General features: G+C 41.5%; 1 protein-coding gene across 8 annotated transcripts in view; it reads right to left on the reverse strand.

The window, feature by feature from the left end:
• LOC139683015 (ceramide transfer protein-like) overlaps window positions 1–18,664 on the reverse strand; it is a 165,632-nt gene that overhangs the window by 17,502 nt on the left and 129,466 nt on the right. For 4 of the 8 annotated variants that reach the window (XM_071577718.1, XM_071577715.1, XM_071577719.1 and 1 more), the window contains 6 exons: window positions 18,420–18,506; window positions 15,564–15,656; window positions 14,904–14,978; window positions 9,249–9,344; window positions 3,492–3,624; window positions 3,308–3,378 (listed from right to left, as the gene is read on the reverse strand). In XM_071577718.1, the coding sequence (XP_071433819.1) occupies window positions 3,308–3,378; window positions 3,492–3,624; window positions 9,249–9,344; window positions 14,904–14,978; window positions 15,564–15,656; window positions 18,420–18,506 (555 nt within the window). Of the gene's footprint in view, window positions 1–1,745; window positions 3,068–3,307; window positions 3,379–3,491; window positions 3,625–9,248; window positions 9,345–14,903; window positions 14,979–15,563; window positions 15,657–18,419; window positions 18,507–18,664 lie in introns of those variants that run through there. The other 4 variants (XM_071577722.1, XM_071577717.1, XM_071577720.1 and 1 more) reach the window with 4 other exon arrangements.

Here is an 18,664-nt window from a genome sequence, read left to right on the forward strand (position 1 = left end):
GTGAGTCCCCGCCCAGGGGGAGGGACTGGGTGCTCCCTGAGGGTACATAAGTGCTGGGTAAGAAGACTTTGGTAACTTCTCGTCGGATCCAGAGCAGCAGCAGGACCTTGACAGGAGGAGATCACTGCTCTCGCCCAGACCACAGCCCTCGCCTGCACCAACAGGTTTTTCATTTCCTTTTGCTCTGGACTTGGGGGAGCCACAGGGGTCTCAGCACAAGGGTAAACAAACCCCCTTGGGTTTGTGCCCCAGGACACTGGGTTATACTGCTGGGTTTTTGTGAGTTGAAAGCAATTTCCCTTTTGTGTCAGTGTTTTTATTGTAATATTATTATTAAATTTTAGGTCTGACTTATAATCTCTCTCTCATGGTGAGTTCATTTCCTCTGCTGGTTCGCCTTTAAACCAGCACACGCAGTCATCATCACCCTGTACAAGAAGAAAGGAGAAAAATCGGACTGCTCAAATTCCCGAGGTATTACTTTGCTCTCCATTGCTGGTAAAATCCTTGCAAGAATACTTCTGAACAGGTTAGTACCCACTATTGCAGAAGAACTTCTACCTGAAAGTGTGATTTCAGAGCCAATAGGAGCACCACAGACATGGTGTTTGTTCTCGGACAACTGCAAGAGAAGTGCAGGGAACAAAACAAAGGTCTCTATCTAACCTTCGTTGACCTCACCCAGGCTTTTGACACTGTGAGCAGAAAAGGCCTGTGGCAGATCTTGGAACATTTAGGATGTCCCCTCAAGTTCCTCAAAATTATCCTCCTGCTACATGAGGATCAGCGTCGACAAGTCTGATATGGCGATGCACTCTCTGAGCCCTTTCCAATAAACGATGGTGTGAAACAAGGTTGTGTTCTTGCACCAACTCTATTCACAATCTTCTTCAGCATGATGCTCCAAAGAGCCACAGCAGACCTCGATGAAGAAAACGGCATCTACATCCGATATGGTACCAATGGAAGCCTATTCAACCTAAGGCGACTGTAGGCCCACACCAAGACCCTGAATCACCTTGTCCGCGAGCTGCTTTTTGTGATGATGCCACCCTCGTTGCTCACACAGAAGCAGCTCTTCAGCACTTAACATCCTGCTTTGCAGAGGCTGCTGAGCTTTTTGGGCTGGAAGTCAGCTTGAAGAAGACAGAAGTGCTCTACCAACCTGCACCTCAAGAGGTCTTCCATCATCCTCACATCACCATAGGCAATTCAGAGCTTAAGTCAGTCCAGCAGTTCACCTGTCTGGGAAGTATCATTTCCTCAGACGGTAAAATTGACAAAGAGATAGACAACAGGCTAGCAAAGCCATACAGAGCCTTTGGAAAACTCCATAAAAGAGTGTGGTCCAATAAACACCTGAAGAAAAGTACAAAGATCAGTGTCTACAGAGCCATTGTACTGTCTACTTTTTTATATGGATCTGAATCATTGGTCATCTATTGCTACCACCTGCGGCTTCTCGAACGCTTCTATCAGCACTGCCTCCGTTCAATCCTAAACATCCACTGGGCTGATTACGTGACCAATGTGTCTGTTCTTGAACAGGCAGGGGTCAGCAGTATCGAGGCCATGCTGATGAGAACACAGCTGCGCTGGGCAGGGCACGTCTCCAGGATGGAGGATCACTGCCTTCCAAAGATTGTGCTCTATGGTGAACTCGCCACCGGCTGCTGCAAGAGAGGAGCCCTGAAGAAGAGATACAAGGACTCCCTGAAACAACACCTCAGCCTTGGCCATATTGACTGCCACCAATGGTCCACTCTGGCCTCCAATCGGGATTCATGGAGACACACCATTCACAACGCTGCTGCTTCCTTTGAGACTGCATGCAGAATCAGTCTTGAGGAGAAAAGACAACGCAGAAAGAACTGCTCCTTGCCAATATCACCGAAAGAGACGTTCTGCTGTGCCTTTTGTGACCGGACCTGCCTATCCCGTATCGGCCTTTTTAGCCACCAGCACGCTTGTAGCAAGCGTGGGTAGTGCCCTTCTCAAATCTTCATTCGCGAAGCCTAGCCATGGTGATGATGATGACTTACTATCCTTATATAAAGGAAAAAAGCAAACAAGGCAAAATGGGTCAGTCATGTCATTTAAGTAAAAAGTTTATTCAAATTAGTAATTTCATGCAATTTTCACAACTGAAACAGAACACAGCTGTTGTACAGATGTGTATCAGGTTACATGGCTATGCTTCATTTTAAAAACTTAAGGCAAAAGTTTGAGGCCTTTTAAAGGCAGGGACCATGTTGCAATGACTTTTTCAGTGGACAACCAGGAAGAGGCACTTCGCCTCCTGTTCTCTCAATCTCAGGTTTACATTTTAATTAATACTTGTAAACTGCAAACTGAAGTAGTGATTAAGTATAAATAGATGCATCTACAGTTATTTATGCCTCCATAAATATTGTGAGAGAGAGTGTAAAAAATATTTATAACAAATATTATTTCAAGAAGTTACTAATTTAGTGAGACAGATATGATAAATTGGTATTATCTAAGAGAAAGTTCCAGAAGGAAAGTGTGATAAAATAAACTGTACAGAAGCCATTTTCCTAACACTCTATAGGGGAAACAAGTCTAGCTTTTACTATCACACAACATTCTGGGACTATACAGTTCATACAACTGCCCTATTCAAAAATCAGAGTCTGCTGTTACAGCAGTTTTAAGGCAACCACATTACCAGTAAAAAAAAAAGTTTTAATATTTGAGTATACTAATACTTGGAATCATGCAAGATTAAAAATGAATGCGTACACTTCATTCCCAATATTTTAGAACCTGTTAGGTTACAGTTATTTGGTTATAAGTCAAATGAACATTTTGGTAAAGCTACATCAGAGCTGGTTGAGGTGAAAAACCAGAATTAAGTTAAAAGAACAAATGTTGTACCAGGACATCTCATAATGCAAATGCAGATGTCAACTAATCAAGGTCAACAATAGCTTGCATTATTGGAACAAAACGTATAATACAGGGGTATGGGTTTCTTCCTTGTAGTCAATGTCAATTTATTGCTTCAGTTTTCTTGAGATGATCCTTGCCTTGCTGCCAGTAATATCTAAGTGATTAAAAACAGTCCTCATTTGTTATTACAAGCTCTATCAGATATATAGACAACCAATTGTGCTATCAAGTTTGAAAAATTTACAGAGTTGCAGTTTAATAGAGAACTTGTTCTGAACTGTTGTGCTGGATAATATTTTAAGTTGTTAAGATGTTAAAGTATTTCAGAATAGATTAGAACACATATGCCTCAGACTGTCTTACTAAAGTGTGTATACAGGTGAAGTGTTATTACCTTATGCATCTGGTAAATGATGATGGCATTATCAGCTAAATTTTCCACAACATGGAAATTTTCAATTGTTGCTGAAGGGGAACGGAAATAAAAATGTATCAGTAAACAAGCACAGATATTAGGTCAATGTTATAAACTGTATTCTTGCAGATAAACATGCAAAGCTTAAGAACTGATTCCTTACTTTCCCAGTCATTACGAACATCGACATTCCAGAAGTAGTGGCAAACTTCATGCCCTGTTACCCCTTTAACAGCATGCGTTGCTTTCAAAGGATCTAAAACTATTCCATTCTCTTCCACCTCTCTTCTGTACACCTATGGTCAAATACAAAGAAAGAAATGCAGAAGAAAATTTGTCAAAACTGTTCATGTATTCATTATTTAAAATTTCATCAGTTTTGATAAAAACTTAATCAGAAGACTAACAAATGACTAATTTGCCATGTCAGTGTTCTCTGGTAACTACCAATGGCACTTCACATGAAAATACCAGTATTTTGAAAATTTCTACTCCAAAAATGATTCTCAGAATCACAGAGTATCATGAGTTGGAAGGGACCCATCAGGATCATTGAAGTCCAATTCCTGGCCCTGCACAGGACAATCCCAAGAATCATACCATGTGTCAGAGAGCATTGTCCAAACACTTCTTGAACTCTGGCAGGCTTGGTACTGTGACCACTTTCCTGGGGAGCCTGTTCCAGTGCTCAAGACCCTCTGGGTGAAGAACCTTTTCCTAATGTACAACCGACACTTCCCTTGACACAGTTGCTTGCCATTCCCTCGGGTCCTCTCACTGGTCACCAGAGAGAAGAGATTGGTGCCTGCCCCTTTGTTTCGCCTCATGAGGAAGTTGTAGACTGCAAGGAGGTTTCCCCTCAGTCTCCTCTTCTCCAGGCTGAATAAACCAAGTGACCTCAGCCGCTCCTCATATGGCTTCCCCTCTAGGCCTTTCACCATCTTTGTAGCCCTCCTTTGGACACTTTTGAATAGCTTTATATTTTTCTGTCCTAGTTTATCACTATGTGGGTATAACCAAAACTGTGTATTCTACAGCCTCTATGTCATTTCTGTTGGACTGTTAATAATGGATCATTTGCAGCAGCTGCCCAGGGCACACCTGACCCCTCAGGCTACGAGCTGAGTGTTAAAGAACCCTGTGAGACAGGGGAGTGTTTCTGTCTTCACACCATTGACTCAGCTGTGATAACTCCCCTTCAGGGAGGCATTGGCACTTTCACACCCATCCTGAGGGCTCATCTCTGCTAATGGGCCATAATGGACTGGCATAATAGGCAGCTGCAATGACCTAGACCATCAACAATTCAAAAAATATCCCATGTCACACAGTTAAGTCACCCATTGTGAAACTCCTCACCCTGGTGGAGGTACTGGGCATTCTCACCTGAACCTGAGCATATATAATCTTCAGGTTTTGGGACGTGTGGTTGTCTTGGTTTGAGATAAGCAACTGCCACCCCCCCCAAGCACAGAGAGAAAAGCCTCCCTCCTAACACCAGGGAAAGGGAGGAAAAGAGAGGGGAAAGGAAAAAAAAAAAACCACTTCAAACTGCATTTATACTAAATCTACATATATTTTTCACAGAAAGAGACAATTAGAAGAGAGTACAAATATACACTCACACAAGTCTACAACAACAAGTTCCCCACCTCAACTTCTTAACGAACACACAAATTCTACTGTCTTAACTACACATTACTTAAGAAGAAGCTTATTCCCCAGGGAGACAAACCCAAGCAGAAAGGAGAGACCCAGAACAACGCATTTTACTTTCCTGAGGCACCCTGTGAGCCAGTGGTGGGCCTGGTCCTCTCCATCCCCCCTGGGACAGCATCGTGCGTCCTCCCAAGAGGAGGGCTGAGAAGCAACTGACTTAACCACTCCCACACTGGTTCCTCCTTCCCTGGAGATGATGTCATAATGTGGTATGGAATACAAAATTACTGGCTAGAAGAGGTCAGCTGTTGGCTCAGCCCAGCTCAAGTCAGCTGACAGCTTCGGCCTAGTCTGAACTCCAGAGCCCAAATCTAGGCCCACCTAGGTGAACCCATAACAGTGGTGCCACTCGTTGGATCCAGAGGAGGACCAGAACCTCAGTGGGACTGCGACTGCCACTCTCAACAAGACTGCAACCATCATCCTTACCAACAGGTTTCTTTTTCTTTGCGCTCAGGGGGACCATGTGGCGCTCAGCAATGGAGCTAACGAACACTTTTCTATTTGTGTCCCAGGGTGTTGAGTTATACATCTGTTTTTTGTGGGCTAAAACAAATTTTTCTCTGTATCTGTCTTAGGTCGAGCGGGCAAAATGTCAGCTGCCCAATACAGAGTCAAAGCCTCCCTCCCCCCGCTGAAAAAAGGGAGGAAAAAATCCCTGGAAACTCAAAACAGATTTAAACTTAAACTAATTATATATATTTATACAGAAAAGAGAAAATTAAAAGAAAACTACAATACAACACACTTACACAAGTTAGATATAACAACAATTTTCTACTTCTCACTGAAGACAGATCCCACTACTCTGCATCTATAAAGCACTCCAAAAGACACTTAGCAAGGAACAGAAAGAAAGAATAACAATAAAATGTTTCTACTTCCCTGGACTAAAACAAAATGCGATGTAGCAGTGGGCAGCAGCCAAGGCCCAGCACAGGACCACAGCATCAGCACGTACTCTCAGGACTGTAGCCATGATGGGAACTGGCAACTAAGCTACTCCTACACCGGCTTTTATATTTTGAGATGATGTCAGAATATGGTATGGAATACCACTGGCCAGTCGTAGTCAGCTGATAGTCTCAGGCCTACTCTGAAATCTGAAGCCTAAATTTAGGCCTACACCTAGCTAAACCCATAACAGTATCCTTGTATTTATTGTCATCTTTTTTGTAAATTGTAACTCTGACTTGTAATCTCTCTTGAGTTGGGTTCATTTCTCCCACCAGTTTACCTTTAAACCAGCACACTTTCTTATATTGTGGTGCCCAAAACTGCACACAAGACTTGAGTTGAGGCTGCACCACTGCAGAGTAGAGCAGGACAATCACCTCCCCTGAACAGCTGGCGATATGTTGCCTGATGCACCTCAGGACATGGTTGGTCCTCCTGGCTATCAGGGCACACTGCTGACTCATATTCAATTTGCCATTGACCAGGACCCCCAGGTCCCTTTCTGTAGCACTGCTCTCCAGCCTCTCATTCCCCAGTCTATATGTACATCCAGGGTTGCCCTGTCCCAGGTGCAGAATCTGGCACTTGCCTTTGTTAAACTTCATACAGTGGTGATTGCCCATCCTCTAATTTGTCCAGGTCTCACTGCAGGGCCTCCATGCCTTTGAGGGAGTCAACATCTCCACCAAATTTACTGTTGTCAGCAAACTTACATAATATACCTTTGAGTCCTGCATCCAAGTTGTTTATGAAGATGTTGAAGAGAATTGGCCCTAAGATGGAGTCCTGCAGAACCCCACTAGTGACCAGTCGTCAGTCTAATTTTACCCCATTCACTCTTACCCTTTGTGGCTGACCCATCAGCCAGTTGCTCATCTATTGCATGATGTGTTTATCCAGCTGTGTGCTGGACATTTTGTCCAGAAGGATCCTGTGAGAGACAGTACTGGAAACTTTACTGAAATCCAAAAAGATTACATCAGCCGGCTTTCCTTGATCAACTGTGTGGGTTACATTGTCATAAAAGGAAATTAAGTCTGTCAAGCAGGACTTTCCCCTCATGAAGCCATGCTGGCTGTGACCAGTGACTGCATTGTTCTTGAGGTGTTTTTCAATAACTCCCAGAATAGTCTTCTCCATAATTCTAACAGTCACTGAAGAGAGATTGACAGGCCTGCAGCTTCCAGGGTCGTCCCTCTTGTCCTTCTTGAAAATTGGGTCAATGTTCAGTGTCCAGTCAACTGGGACCTCTCCAGATTCCCCAGACCATTGAAAAATCATTGAGAGAAACCTCATGATGACACCAGCCAGCTCTTCAAGCATTCTTGGATGAATCTCATCGAGCCCCATAGAGTTATATGGATCCAGGTGGAGCAGCAGATCCTGCCCAAGTTCACGATCAACTGAGAGTTTGCCATTCTCACAGTCATGATCCTCCAACTCAGGACAGGGGGACCCCCTTAGCCCATCATCGGTGTTGAAGACAGAGGCAAAGAAAGCATTAAACATCTCTTCCCTGTCTATGTCCCTGTTTATGAGTGTAAAGAACTGACAGAAGCAGTACATGCTCCGTCATTGCCTGCTGTTTGTCTTTGTTCAAACTGCAAGAAGCGAATTGGTTTGACTGTTCAAATAATGGTGAGTTGGGGGACAGCAGCACCTGCATGTGGTACTGAGACAGGTTTCGTGTTAAATGTGTCATTGCTACATTGTTACCACCTGCCATAAAGCATGCTGCCTCTGAGCCTATATAAACAAGTGGCTAAGACATGCCCAGGGGGATAGATTAAAGACACGCTGCAGGATGGGGGGGGGAGGGAAGGGAGGCTGCATGGAAGATCGAAGGCAGGAAATCATGCCCCCTCCCATGCCACTGCCTGGCACACACCGTGGGCACACACCGTGGGCACACACACGCCAGTGGCCACACACAAGTCGCGTCTTGGCATTGCCTGCTCAGCACCACAACCAGCCTGGCTGGATCCAGGACGCACCCTGGGGCTGTGAGAACTCGACTCCCGACACAGAGACTAAAGATCAGAGGATGACCTGACAGAGACCTCCCCATCACCAATGAAGTGATTCAGTGCAGAAGAGTTCATGGTGGTGGCAAACTCTTTCCTGTGCTTCTTGTAATTATTCTAATCTTTTCCCACTTTTCTCTATTTTTCCTTCTTTTTCTCTCTGCCTCTTTTTATAACTAATAAAGTTGAATTATCATTTTTGATACAAACATTTTACCTCATTTGTGTCTTAATCTCACTTTCGGGTATATTCAGACTTAAATTCCTCCCTACATTTATGGATAGAGGCACACTCTACCTCTCTGTACCTAAGCAGGTTGTAACAGTGAGGTGACCATCCTCATCTTGTAACAGGCCAATGTCATTTCTGCATTACCTTTTGCTATTAACATATTTTAAAAAGCTCTCTTTATTGTCCCCCACATTTCTGGACAGATTCTACTCCAGCTGAGCTTTCACTGCACAAATTTTCTCCCCACAGTGGCGAGCAGCATCTCTGCAATACTCCCACCTCACCTGACCTTGCTTCCAATGTCCATACACCTTTTTTTCCCTTAGCTCCAAATCTTCTGGACTTGTTTGTTCCAGTTGTGTGGTTAACATCTGGCACATTGAAGTCCCCCATAAGGACAAGGGCAGTTGATTTGGCAGTGTCCTTTAGTTCCTCAAAGAATAATTTATCAGCATCATCGTCCTGGCTGGGAGGTCTATAGTTGACTCTCACAATGACATCCGCATTATGTGTTTGTCCCTTAATCCTTACCCAGAGGCTCTCAACTGTGCCATTGCCAACTGTAAGCTCCATACATTCCAGCTCCTCCATTACATACAGTGCCACCCCCCCACCTCATCTGCCCTGCCTATCCCTCCTGAATTAAGCTACCTTATTTATCACTACACACAAGAATGTGTACAAGCACAGTGGAGTAGCCGACAATAACATTTTCATACATTGAATTTTCACATCATGTTGATACAAAGTTTTAAGTAGAAAATGAGAAAGAAATCAGTAAAGACAAAGCTATTGCAAATATTGCATAAGATTTTGCTGAATAAATATATTAGAACCTGTAGCTCTTGTCTCCAGTCCTAATTAAAACAATGCTGTTTTAAGAGAGTTTTAAAAGCATAATTTCCTTAGTAATAGTATTAAAAGAGTAAAAATATCTGTCTTTACAGCATACATCTTATATCAATTAAGCAAAAAACAAAATGCTTACCTTCATTTCTCCTTCTTCTACCAGTAGCTGCCAATTGGCATCTCCTCCTACATCTTGCAAGGAATATGTCATATGGTTTTGCACCATTTCTTCCACCTTTAAAGGAAAAAAATGCACATTTTTAAATCATTCCTTTCATCTTCTTGGGCAGGGGACTGTACAGTATTGGAAGCCATAAGTCAATACTTCAAATCCTGTGCAGGAGCTGAACTTGGACAACAGAACCTTCTATTAAAGGTTAAGATCATAGAATCATAGAATCATAGAATCGATTGGGTTGGAAAAGACCTCGGAGATCATCGAGTCCAACCCTTGGTCCAACTCTAGTCCATTTACTACATCATGGCACTCAGCACCACGTCCAATCTGTGTTTAAAAATCTCTAGGGATGGTGAATCCACCACCTCTCTGGGCAGCCCATTCCAATGCCTGATTACTCTCTCTGTAAAGAATTTTTTTCTGATATCCAACTTAAATTTCCCCTGGCAGAGCTTAAGCCCGTGCCCCCTTGTCCTATTGCTGACTGCCTGGGAGAAGAGACCAACCCCCACCTGGCTATAACTTCCCTTCAGGTAGTTGTAGACAGTGATGAGGTCACCTCTGAGCCTCCTCTTCTCCAGGCTAAACAATCCCAGCTCCCTCAGCCTCTCCCCATAGGGCTTGTGCTCCAGTCCCTTCACCAGCCTTGTTGCTCTTCTCCGGACTCACTCCAGCACCTCAATATCCTTTCTGAACTGAGGGGCCCAGAACTGAACACAATACTCAAGGTGTGGCCTCACCAATGCAGAGTACAGGGGAAGGATCACTTCCCTGTTCCTGCTGGCCACGCTATTTTTGATACAGCCCAGGATCCCATTGGCCTTCTTGGCCACCTGGGCACACTGTAGGCTCATGTTGAGCTTCCTGTCAATTAGTACTCCAAGGTCCCTTTCTGCCTGGCTGCTCTCCAGCCACTCTGTGCCCAGCCTGTAGCGCTGCAGGGGGCTTTTGTGGCCAAAGTGCAGGACCCGGCACTTGGCCTTATTGAACTTCATCCCATTGGAATCAGCCCATCTCTCAAGTCTATCCAGATCCCTCTGCAGAGCCCTCCTGCCTTCCAGCAGGTCGACACTCCCTCCCAGCTTGGTGTCATCAGCAAATTTGCTGATGATGGACTCAATCCCCTCATCTAAATCATCAATAAAGATGTTAAACAGGACTGGACCCAACACAGACCCCTGGGGAACACCACTGGTGACCGGCCACCAGCTGGATGCAGCTCCATTCACCAGCACTCTCTGTGCCCGACCCTCCAGCCAGCTCTTAATCCAGGAGAGGGTACACTTGTCCAGGCCATGGGCTACCAGCTTTTCCAGGAGTATATTATGGGAGACAGTGTCAAAGGCCTTGCTGAAATCCAGATAGACCACATCCACAGCCTTCCCCTCATCCACCAGGTGGGTCACCTGATCGTAAAAAGAGATCAGGTTGGTCAGACAGGACCTGCCCCTCCTAAACCCATCGAGCAGATACTTCTGGCCTTCAGAAGCAAAAGCCAAAATCTTGATTTGACTTCCAGCTTTATTGTTTACGGGTACTTCCCTATCCTTCCTTTGCACCTCTAAACTGTCAAAACTCACTATTTCTACTTAAGACAGTTTTATTTAAGCATGTAGGAAATTACTTCCAGTATCTCCAAATAGAATTACAATGCACTGTAAGACTTGAAAGCCAATATTCACCAAAGAGCATTTAAAAAGCTGATGGGGAGGGGAGGAGACAGACAAACAAGCTCTAAAAAAGTGAATGCATATCAAAATTATATTGAAACAGAAGTGAAGGAAAGTCATGAAAAAAGCATGCTTATTCTGTTTAATTGGCATCTTTGCACAGTTGCCAGCTAGATAAACAGAACAGAAATGCTTACATTAAAAAAATTATGATGATGCAGAGACTCCACTATTATAAAATACTCATTTAAAAATTACTTAGGAAGACAGTTGCACGCTTTTCTTAAAGGTCAAATATTTGATATATTTTTATCAAGCTATGTGAATACTTTTTTTTTGTTCCAAACAATGTGCATGAAAATGGGGGGTGGGACAGAAAATGAATTTTTATTTTTAATCTACAGTCTTATTATATGTTTCTTTTGTGTCTGTCTCCCCCATTTCCAAATTCTATTCTCCCCCAAATAAAAACAGAGACAAAAATATAAACTATCCATTGCTGTGTAATGTTTACAAGTGCTGAAAACAATTTAATAACTTTTTCCACCTAAAAGGTAGGTGACTACTAAAACTCATCACAGCAAATAAGTCCATGTAATGGATACTATTTTCCTGAATCACTAAAAATACCTTTTTTAAAAAGGAAAAGCATTGTAGTCAATTGACCAACATACAGATTAGTCTCAGAAGTGCATAATCATAAGATTAATAGCCTGAACTTATGAGTGGCTTTTGTACAACTTAAAGAAAAAAAGTAATTGAATCAAATCAAAATCCTCAAAGTACAATATAAAAATAAAATTCTTTGAATAGAAATGCTACTTTATCTTATTTTAACTATAGAATTCTCTACAGAAACCATCAGTCCGGTTTGGGGGATTTTCTTTGTTTTCTTTAATTCTTCTTTTAGTTAAAATGAACTATAAACATCCACAAGATTTGTTTTTCTGCTTTTAGACAGGCCATCTTTTCCTGCCACTTACTAACAAGTTTCCTACCAAGTGCTCTTCTAATTATTTTTTTCCAGTGATACAATGACACAGTACAATCCAAGCCAGGTAAGAATGTGGGCTATTTAAATATTCAAGTTACTAGCTCTAGGTCACACTTCTTTCAGAATGGAATCCTCGCTATGCTCCCAACTTTACCTGCAACACCTTTAGGGTCCCTATTTCCTCCCCTAGCTCTTAATCTGTCAGGGACAAAGCTAGCTTGTATGTGTTTGTTTTTCATTTTGCTGACTTTTGCTTTATGCTAAATGCAGAGGGAGGAGGAGAATAGCAATGACAGGAGTATCAGAGAGTCACAGAATATCATGAGTTGGAAGGGACACACAAAGATCATCGAGTCCAACTCCTGGCCCTGCACAGGACAACCCCAAGAATCATACCATGTGCCTGAGAGTACAATCTAAACAGCCTTTGGAATTGTCCAGCATTTAGCCCCCTGACTTCCTCTGAAAACTTGAAAGGCATTTTTAGTTTGTTTCTCTCTCCCCCAATAAAAAGTTTCATTCCTGCTAATACATCTTTCAGACAGCTTCCCATTATGCTTGGGAAAGGACAGGTATTATCATTGCCGCTTTCAGAGGAGAGCAAATGTTGTTTTTCGCTAACAAGCAATTACTTCTATTTGACCAAGTAATTGCAGTGCCTACAACTTCCTTGTGCATACTACCTGTGATCTACCTGCTGGTCACTGTCTGTCAGCCTGCACCTATTTCAGGTACTACATTAGGCACAGTGTCAAGATTCACAGCTTCTTTCCCAGTGAGGTGGCCACACTATTACCTCTGGGTTCCTGGCAGACTTTAGGAACGGTCTGCAAAAATACCCCTATCCCATGAAGCCTTGGTCTGAACATTAGGTGGGCAGTACTTCATTTAAAAGACCCTCAGAACAGTTCAATCTATTTTAAAGTCTGATAGTCCTTTAAAAGGAGAAAGTGATCTGCAATACTTTTGCAGCATTTTAAGCCCACAACCTCCTATTTAACTGGTAGAGACAAATCAATGCCTTTCTGAAAGCACACTGAAGAACCAGCTCTCGTCAGAATACATTTATGCTTCTCAACCTTAAAAACAAAGCTGCAAGTTTCTACTTGACCTTTCACTAAGATATCTTTAATATAAATGAAGTCTAGAAACAAGTCCCATTTATTCAGAATCAAGATTTAGCTTGCTTTTCCAAAAGACAAATCCTCAGCCTGGGAACAGAGGACAATTTCCTAATAATAAGGTCTGCAGCGGGTTGTCACCAAAAGGTGTGCTGCTTTTCTCTTCATGCTCTCAGTTGTCTTTCACCTGCTTGCTCACTAGCAATGAAGCTGTGAAGCAACTTACTGAACTGGTCAGTTTGTTCTAGGGAAGATATGGGTAAAGAAGGGGGCAGAGGTTTTTTGTAAGTTAGCAGGATCATTCTTTCTGTAGTGAGTCAGTCAACTTGAAATCACATTCTAAGACACTGGGTAGTAGCTTCTACATAGTATAATCCCTGCAGCTGCTGGAAAGAGCAACACCTTGACCCCATAATCCAGTCCATTTGACCCTGATCTTTAATGTCAATTTGCATTATTGCGATAAGGACCTGGTCAACCTCAGATTTGTTTTTAAGTGATTAGGTTTTCAGGCACACTAGTGGTCTGATACTCAGGTTATCCCAGGCATAAGAGCTGAAAATGAGAAGATTCACATATTTTAATTACTATGCTTTCCCTTACATTGAACTGGCAATGTAGCCTGATAGACAACCAATTCTATCTTTAGAATCAAACTTGCTTTCTATTACTTGATTTCCCTTCTCCTCCCAAAGAAAACCAAACTTGAATTACTAATGTGACTACTGGAGTACCAGTAGAACAGCCTATCAGTGTTGTGCAATATGACCTGCATACTTTTTCCTCCTTGTGATAAGTTCAAATTCCAAAAATTAACTGACTGCAATAAGTCAAGGCAAGTGTTGAGATTTCAGTCCAATAAGCAAGTCCTTAAGTGTTAGGGTTCTGCTCACAAAGCAAGATATGCAGGTAGCATGATTCCAGGCTCTATTAATCAAAAGAAAATCCATTCCTTCTATTTGAAAAAGAAGGCTGTTTGCAGTGTTAGTTAATAATTTAAAAACAAACAAACAAAACCCAAAACAACAGATCCCAGAAGGAAGGCCCATATTCACAATCATATGGACCAAAGCAAAAGGAAAGTAATGGCACAAATGCTATGTCTGAATGATTTTTTTTTTGAGAATAAAGACCAAACACATGAACTCACTTATCTAATTCAACTCTGAACTATGATCTTCACAGCAAGAAGCTAGAGTAATTTTGTACATTACTGGAATATGTCACTACGACTAAATTAACTTATTCAGGATGTCAGACATTTTCTGAAGGACAATTGAATATATTGGAATCTTCAGTAAAAGTTCTCACATCCACAATGGCATTTTTTAAAAACATACCTTATGACCTTTCATTAATAAAACTAGTTGAAGAGGTAAATAATTTTAAGAGAACCTTAAAATTTGGTATCTTAATGTTATTACAAGTGACATCAAATTTTGAAGACAAAATTAAACCTTTGATTTAAAATCAAGAAAAAACTACTCAATTTGAAGCAAAGACCATCTCCAGCCCATGCAAAACAGGTGTTATTTTATTACTTTTATTATAATCAGAAATGCAAAATTTTCAAGTTGTAGGTATTTTTATTAAAGCTACTGAAATCAATCCAACAGTTTCACAAGATTTGGGCCTCTGCACAAGTGATATGCATGCAAGCAGATTGTAAAAAGTCAACCATTTAGCATAGAAATAGATGTCCCCTTTTTTTTGTCTCAACATACTAGTTTAAAGCAAACAGTGATTTATGTAACAAAAACCTCAGGTTTTAGAGAAGAGGAGGGAAGGCAGCAAAGATACCCAATAACCACTCTACACATTAATACAGTACCTGGGCGCTGAATCTGTGAACATCAAAGGCACTGACTAGATCAATGGAAGACATGGAGGAAGAACGACTATAGGGCTACCAGAGACAGACAAAGAAAAAACCAAGTAATCAGAACAAAGGCACAACAGAGCATTCAGTACCAAATCGTAAGCAGAAGATAATGAAGAAAATGAAAACAAAAGCACCATAAGCAGCAAGCACAGCGGCAAATGCTGATTTCATGCACCTATTATGTATTATGCTCCCAGTGCTGCCATAATAATGGCATAGTGTTTCCATTAACACAAAAAAAGTCAATTGATCCTAATGCAAGAGACTGGATTTTTTTTCTTCCACTGATTGAATGAATTTTGGTGAAGGTATCTTAAAAACACTGAGGTTAGCAAGTTGGGTTTTTTCTTTAATATATTTTCTAACTGACCAGCTTGATAAAAATCAAGAGTATGCTAAATAGATACTGAAATGAGTATTTTTTTAGCCAAGACAGAAAACAGTCCTTCTCCAGTTCCAGCAACTTCAATTGAAAATGAGTAAATCACTGAAAGTTATACTAGAAACACCGAAAAAATAATTAAAAAAATAAATCAATCTTACCTATCCATATAAAATATACAAATATGTCAGCCAATTATACAGAGGAGATCATGAGAAATATCTTACCTTTTGGACAAATCTATGAGTCCCCACAGCAGAATATGCATCTCCAGAAGGTAAGGATATTGGCCAGTATAATCTGACCTTTTCACTTTGGGACTGCAAGAAAGTAGGTTTAATTACTGGTAGCCAGCTGCTACTGGATGGACTATGAAAGAGTGAGGCACCCTCAATCTATATAGTGGCTACAACTAATGCTGTCCATGACAGACATGAAGTTGTCATTCTGCTGGAGTTCTCAGGAAGAAAATGGGCCTAGAGACTGAATTACCCATTAATTTATACTTCAAGGTATATTTCTAGGTTAAGCAAAATAGATTGGCAGCATTATGGATGTTGCATCCATGTAGTAGTACAACAGTCACTCTAAACTTATACCTTCCGCTAAGAGACCCCAACATAGAAAAACTCTGCTGGGTACTATATGTCCACTAGAAAGTCTTATAATTCTTAACCAAGTAATTGTATTCACTGTATTCATAAACCTAAAACCTTTTAGGACAAAGGAGAAATCACTTTGCTATTCCCTCTCATTTTATGCACTACTATATGTTTTCAAATTCTATATATTTCATCACACAAATCTTATCCCTTTTTGATCCTTGTCACTGAAGTGCATTCAAGAAATAGCCAGAGCCTACACAATTTTTAAACAAAAAAACCCCAATGTCTTTCCTATTTCACATACTGCTACAGTCAAAAGAAACAGGTTTTGAAAAATAGCTGCAGTATTAGATATTCTTATTTGCACAGGGCATCAGTTACATATAAAGATAAGTTTTATAAGGGACTGTGGGGTGATGGCCCTTAATGAGTTGAGGGAAATGCCTCAGCCCCCCGGAGGGATGCTGATAAGTGATGGTGTTACCATAGAATGGAATGTTATTAAATTAGCATGGCCTTTCTTTGGCACACCCTGTGGCACCCCTCAGACTCAAGGAGCCCACCCCCCTCAGGCATCTGTATCACCCCCCAGAACATTTTGACTATAGTCACACGATACCACCTGAAGAAAAAAAAAGTATAAAAAGAAGTGCAGTTTAACTGCAACTTGGGGAGAAAACTTCCACCTCTGGGAGGGCTACCCTGTCTCCCCCATTCCATCGACATTGCAGGGGTAAGCAACCAAGTTCTTACTTTATCTTTCTATGCCTTACTAATTATAGTTCGTTACAGCTCACTGGGTGTATACATGTTAATGGGAAGCGGCTATATTTTTCCTGTTGCTTTTCTTTTGGGTTACTGAGTGTGTTTACATGTGGTGTTGAACTGTTGTGTTTCTGTTTAGTAATCCTCTCTTAGTTAAGTTTGTCATGGGAGTGGCATACTGCTGGAGTGGCCTGTAAAATGCGTGTTGTGCCGGTATCTTTTGGGGTATTTTGTACAATCCTGCAGCTAAATGTTATCACTGACTAAGTAACCCATATAGTCATTGTCACGTACCTGTGTTAATAAATGTTATTTCGGGAGCTATCCTGAGGAAAGTTCTTTTGTTGCTATGAAGTGTTCCCTTATAGCAGAGGTTAGAAATCCTTCCAATGTGTGTGCTAGCCATGTGGTTAGGCAGTGTTGGTTTCATAAGGCTCTAATTTTTCTGAAGGTGCTTATTTAGCTGATGAGTTCTCCCCGGCTTAAGTGAGGTACTCATAGGGAGTCAAAATCTTTCCAGCCTGTGATCTATCCTAGTTTTGATAGGCAGTGCTGGGCTCATAAATTTTTGATTATCCCGAGGGCGCTTATAGCTATTAAGTTTATATTAACACAGTTAAGACTAGAAATCTTTGTATTTCTGTCTCCCTCCTCCCTTTCACGTGACAGGACTAATAGACTTATTTAGGAGTTAGAAACCAAAGATAATCAATTAGCTTAACACTTACACTATCCTTTTCTATACAAGCTGTCAAGTCACTTTCTCAAAATTAGTGTTAAGCAATGATACTTAACTGTATAAATATTAAGTATTGAATCCCACTTATAAGTGTCAGTATAAAATATTTGGAGTTTCAGGAGATGCACCCTAGGACTGATTAAGTCACTGAGCGGGTTTAAAGGTAAACTGGCAGGAGAAATGAACCTAACTCAAGAGAGATTACAAGTCAGAGTTACAATTAACTAAAAAAGATTACAATAAATACAATGAAACAGAGAAAAACTGGGTTTAACCCACAAAGACAGATGTATAACCCAGCATCCTGGGACACAAACAGAATGGTGTTCATCAGCCCCTGTGCTGAGCGCCACATGGTCCTCCTGGGTGCAAAGTAAAAGGAAAGGAAACCTGTTGGTGAGGTTGATGGTTGCAGTTCTGTTGAAGTTCTGGTCCTCCTCTGGATCCAACGAGTGGCACCACAAGTCCCAAAACCCGAAGATTATGCTCAGGTTCCAGTGGGAATGCCCAGTACCTCTCCCAGGATGAGGAGTTTCACAATGGGTGACTTAACTGTGTGAGTCATGGGATATTTTTGGAATTGTTGATGGTCTAGGTCATTGCAGCTGCCTGTTATGCCAGTCCATTATGGCCCATTAGCAGAGATGACCCCTCAGGATGGATGTGAAAGTGCCAATGCCTCCCTGAAGGGGAGTTATCACAGCTGAGTCAATGGTGTGAAGACAGAAACACTCCCCTGTCTCACAGGGTTCTTTAACACTCAGCTCGTAGCCTGAGGGGTCAGGTGTGCCCTGGGCAGCTGCTGCAAATGATCCATTATTAACAGTCCAACAGAAATGACATAGAGGCTGTAGAATACACAGTTTTGGTTATACCCACATGGTGATAAACTGGTCCCAGTCCCTATAACTAGGACAGTCACAGAAGTCTTCCATGAAGTGTCCATCATTAACATATTTTTCAAGTACCAATACCTGTTCTTCCATTTTATCCTGTCTATCGAGAGCAGCTTCAACAGCATCAAAGAATTCTTCTTCATTAATCAGACTATTAGGACCCTCCTAGAGTATAAGAAATGAAACTAGTTCATAATTTGGGAGACATGAGAGCTTCACTTAAGTTCAATATTAGAAATAGCTATTCTTGTATTATGTATATAACTGACAGAAGGAAATTTCTTTCATAGATCTTAAATATTGTCACCAATATTCTTATGTTA

This window comes from Pithys albifrons, chromosome 26 (genome assembly GCF_047495875.1).
Source record: "Pithys albifrons albifrons isolate INPA30051 chromosome 26, PitAlb_v1, whole genome shotgun sequence".
Classification (NCBI taxonomy): domain Eukaryota; kingdom Metazoa; phylum Chordata; class Aves; order Passeriformes; family Thamnophilidae; genus Pithys; species Pithys albifrons.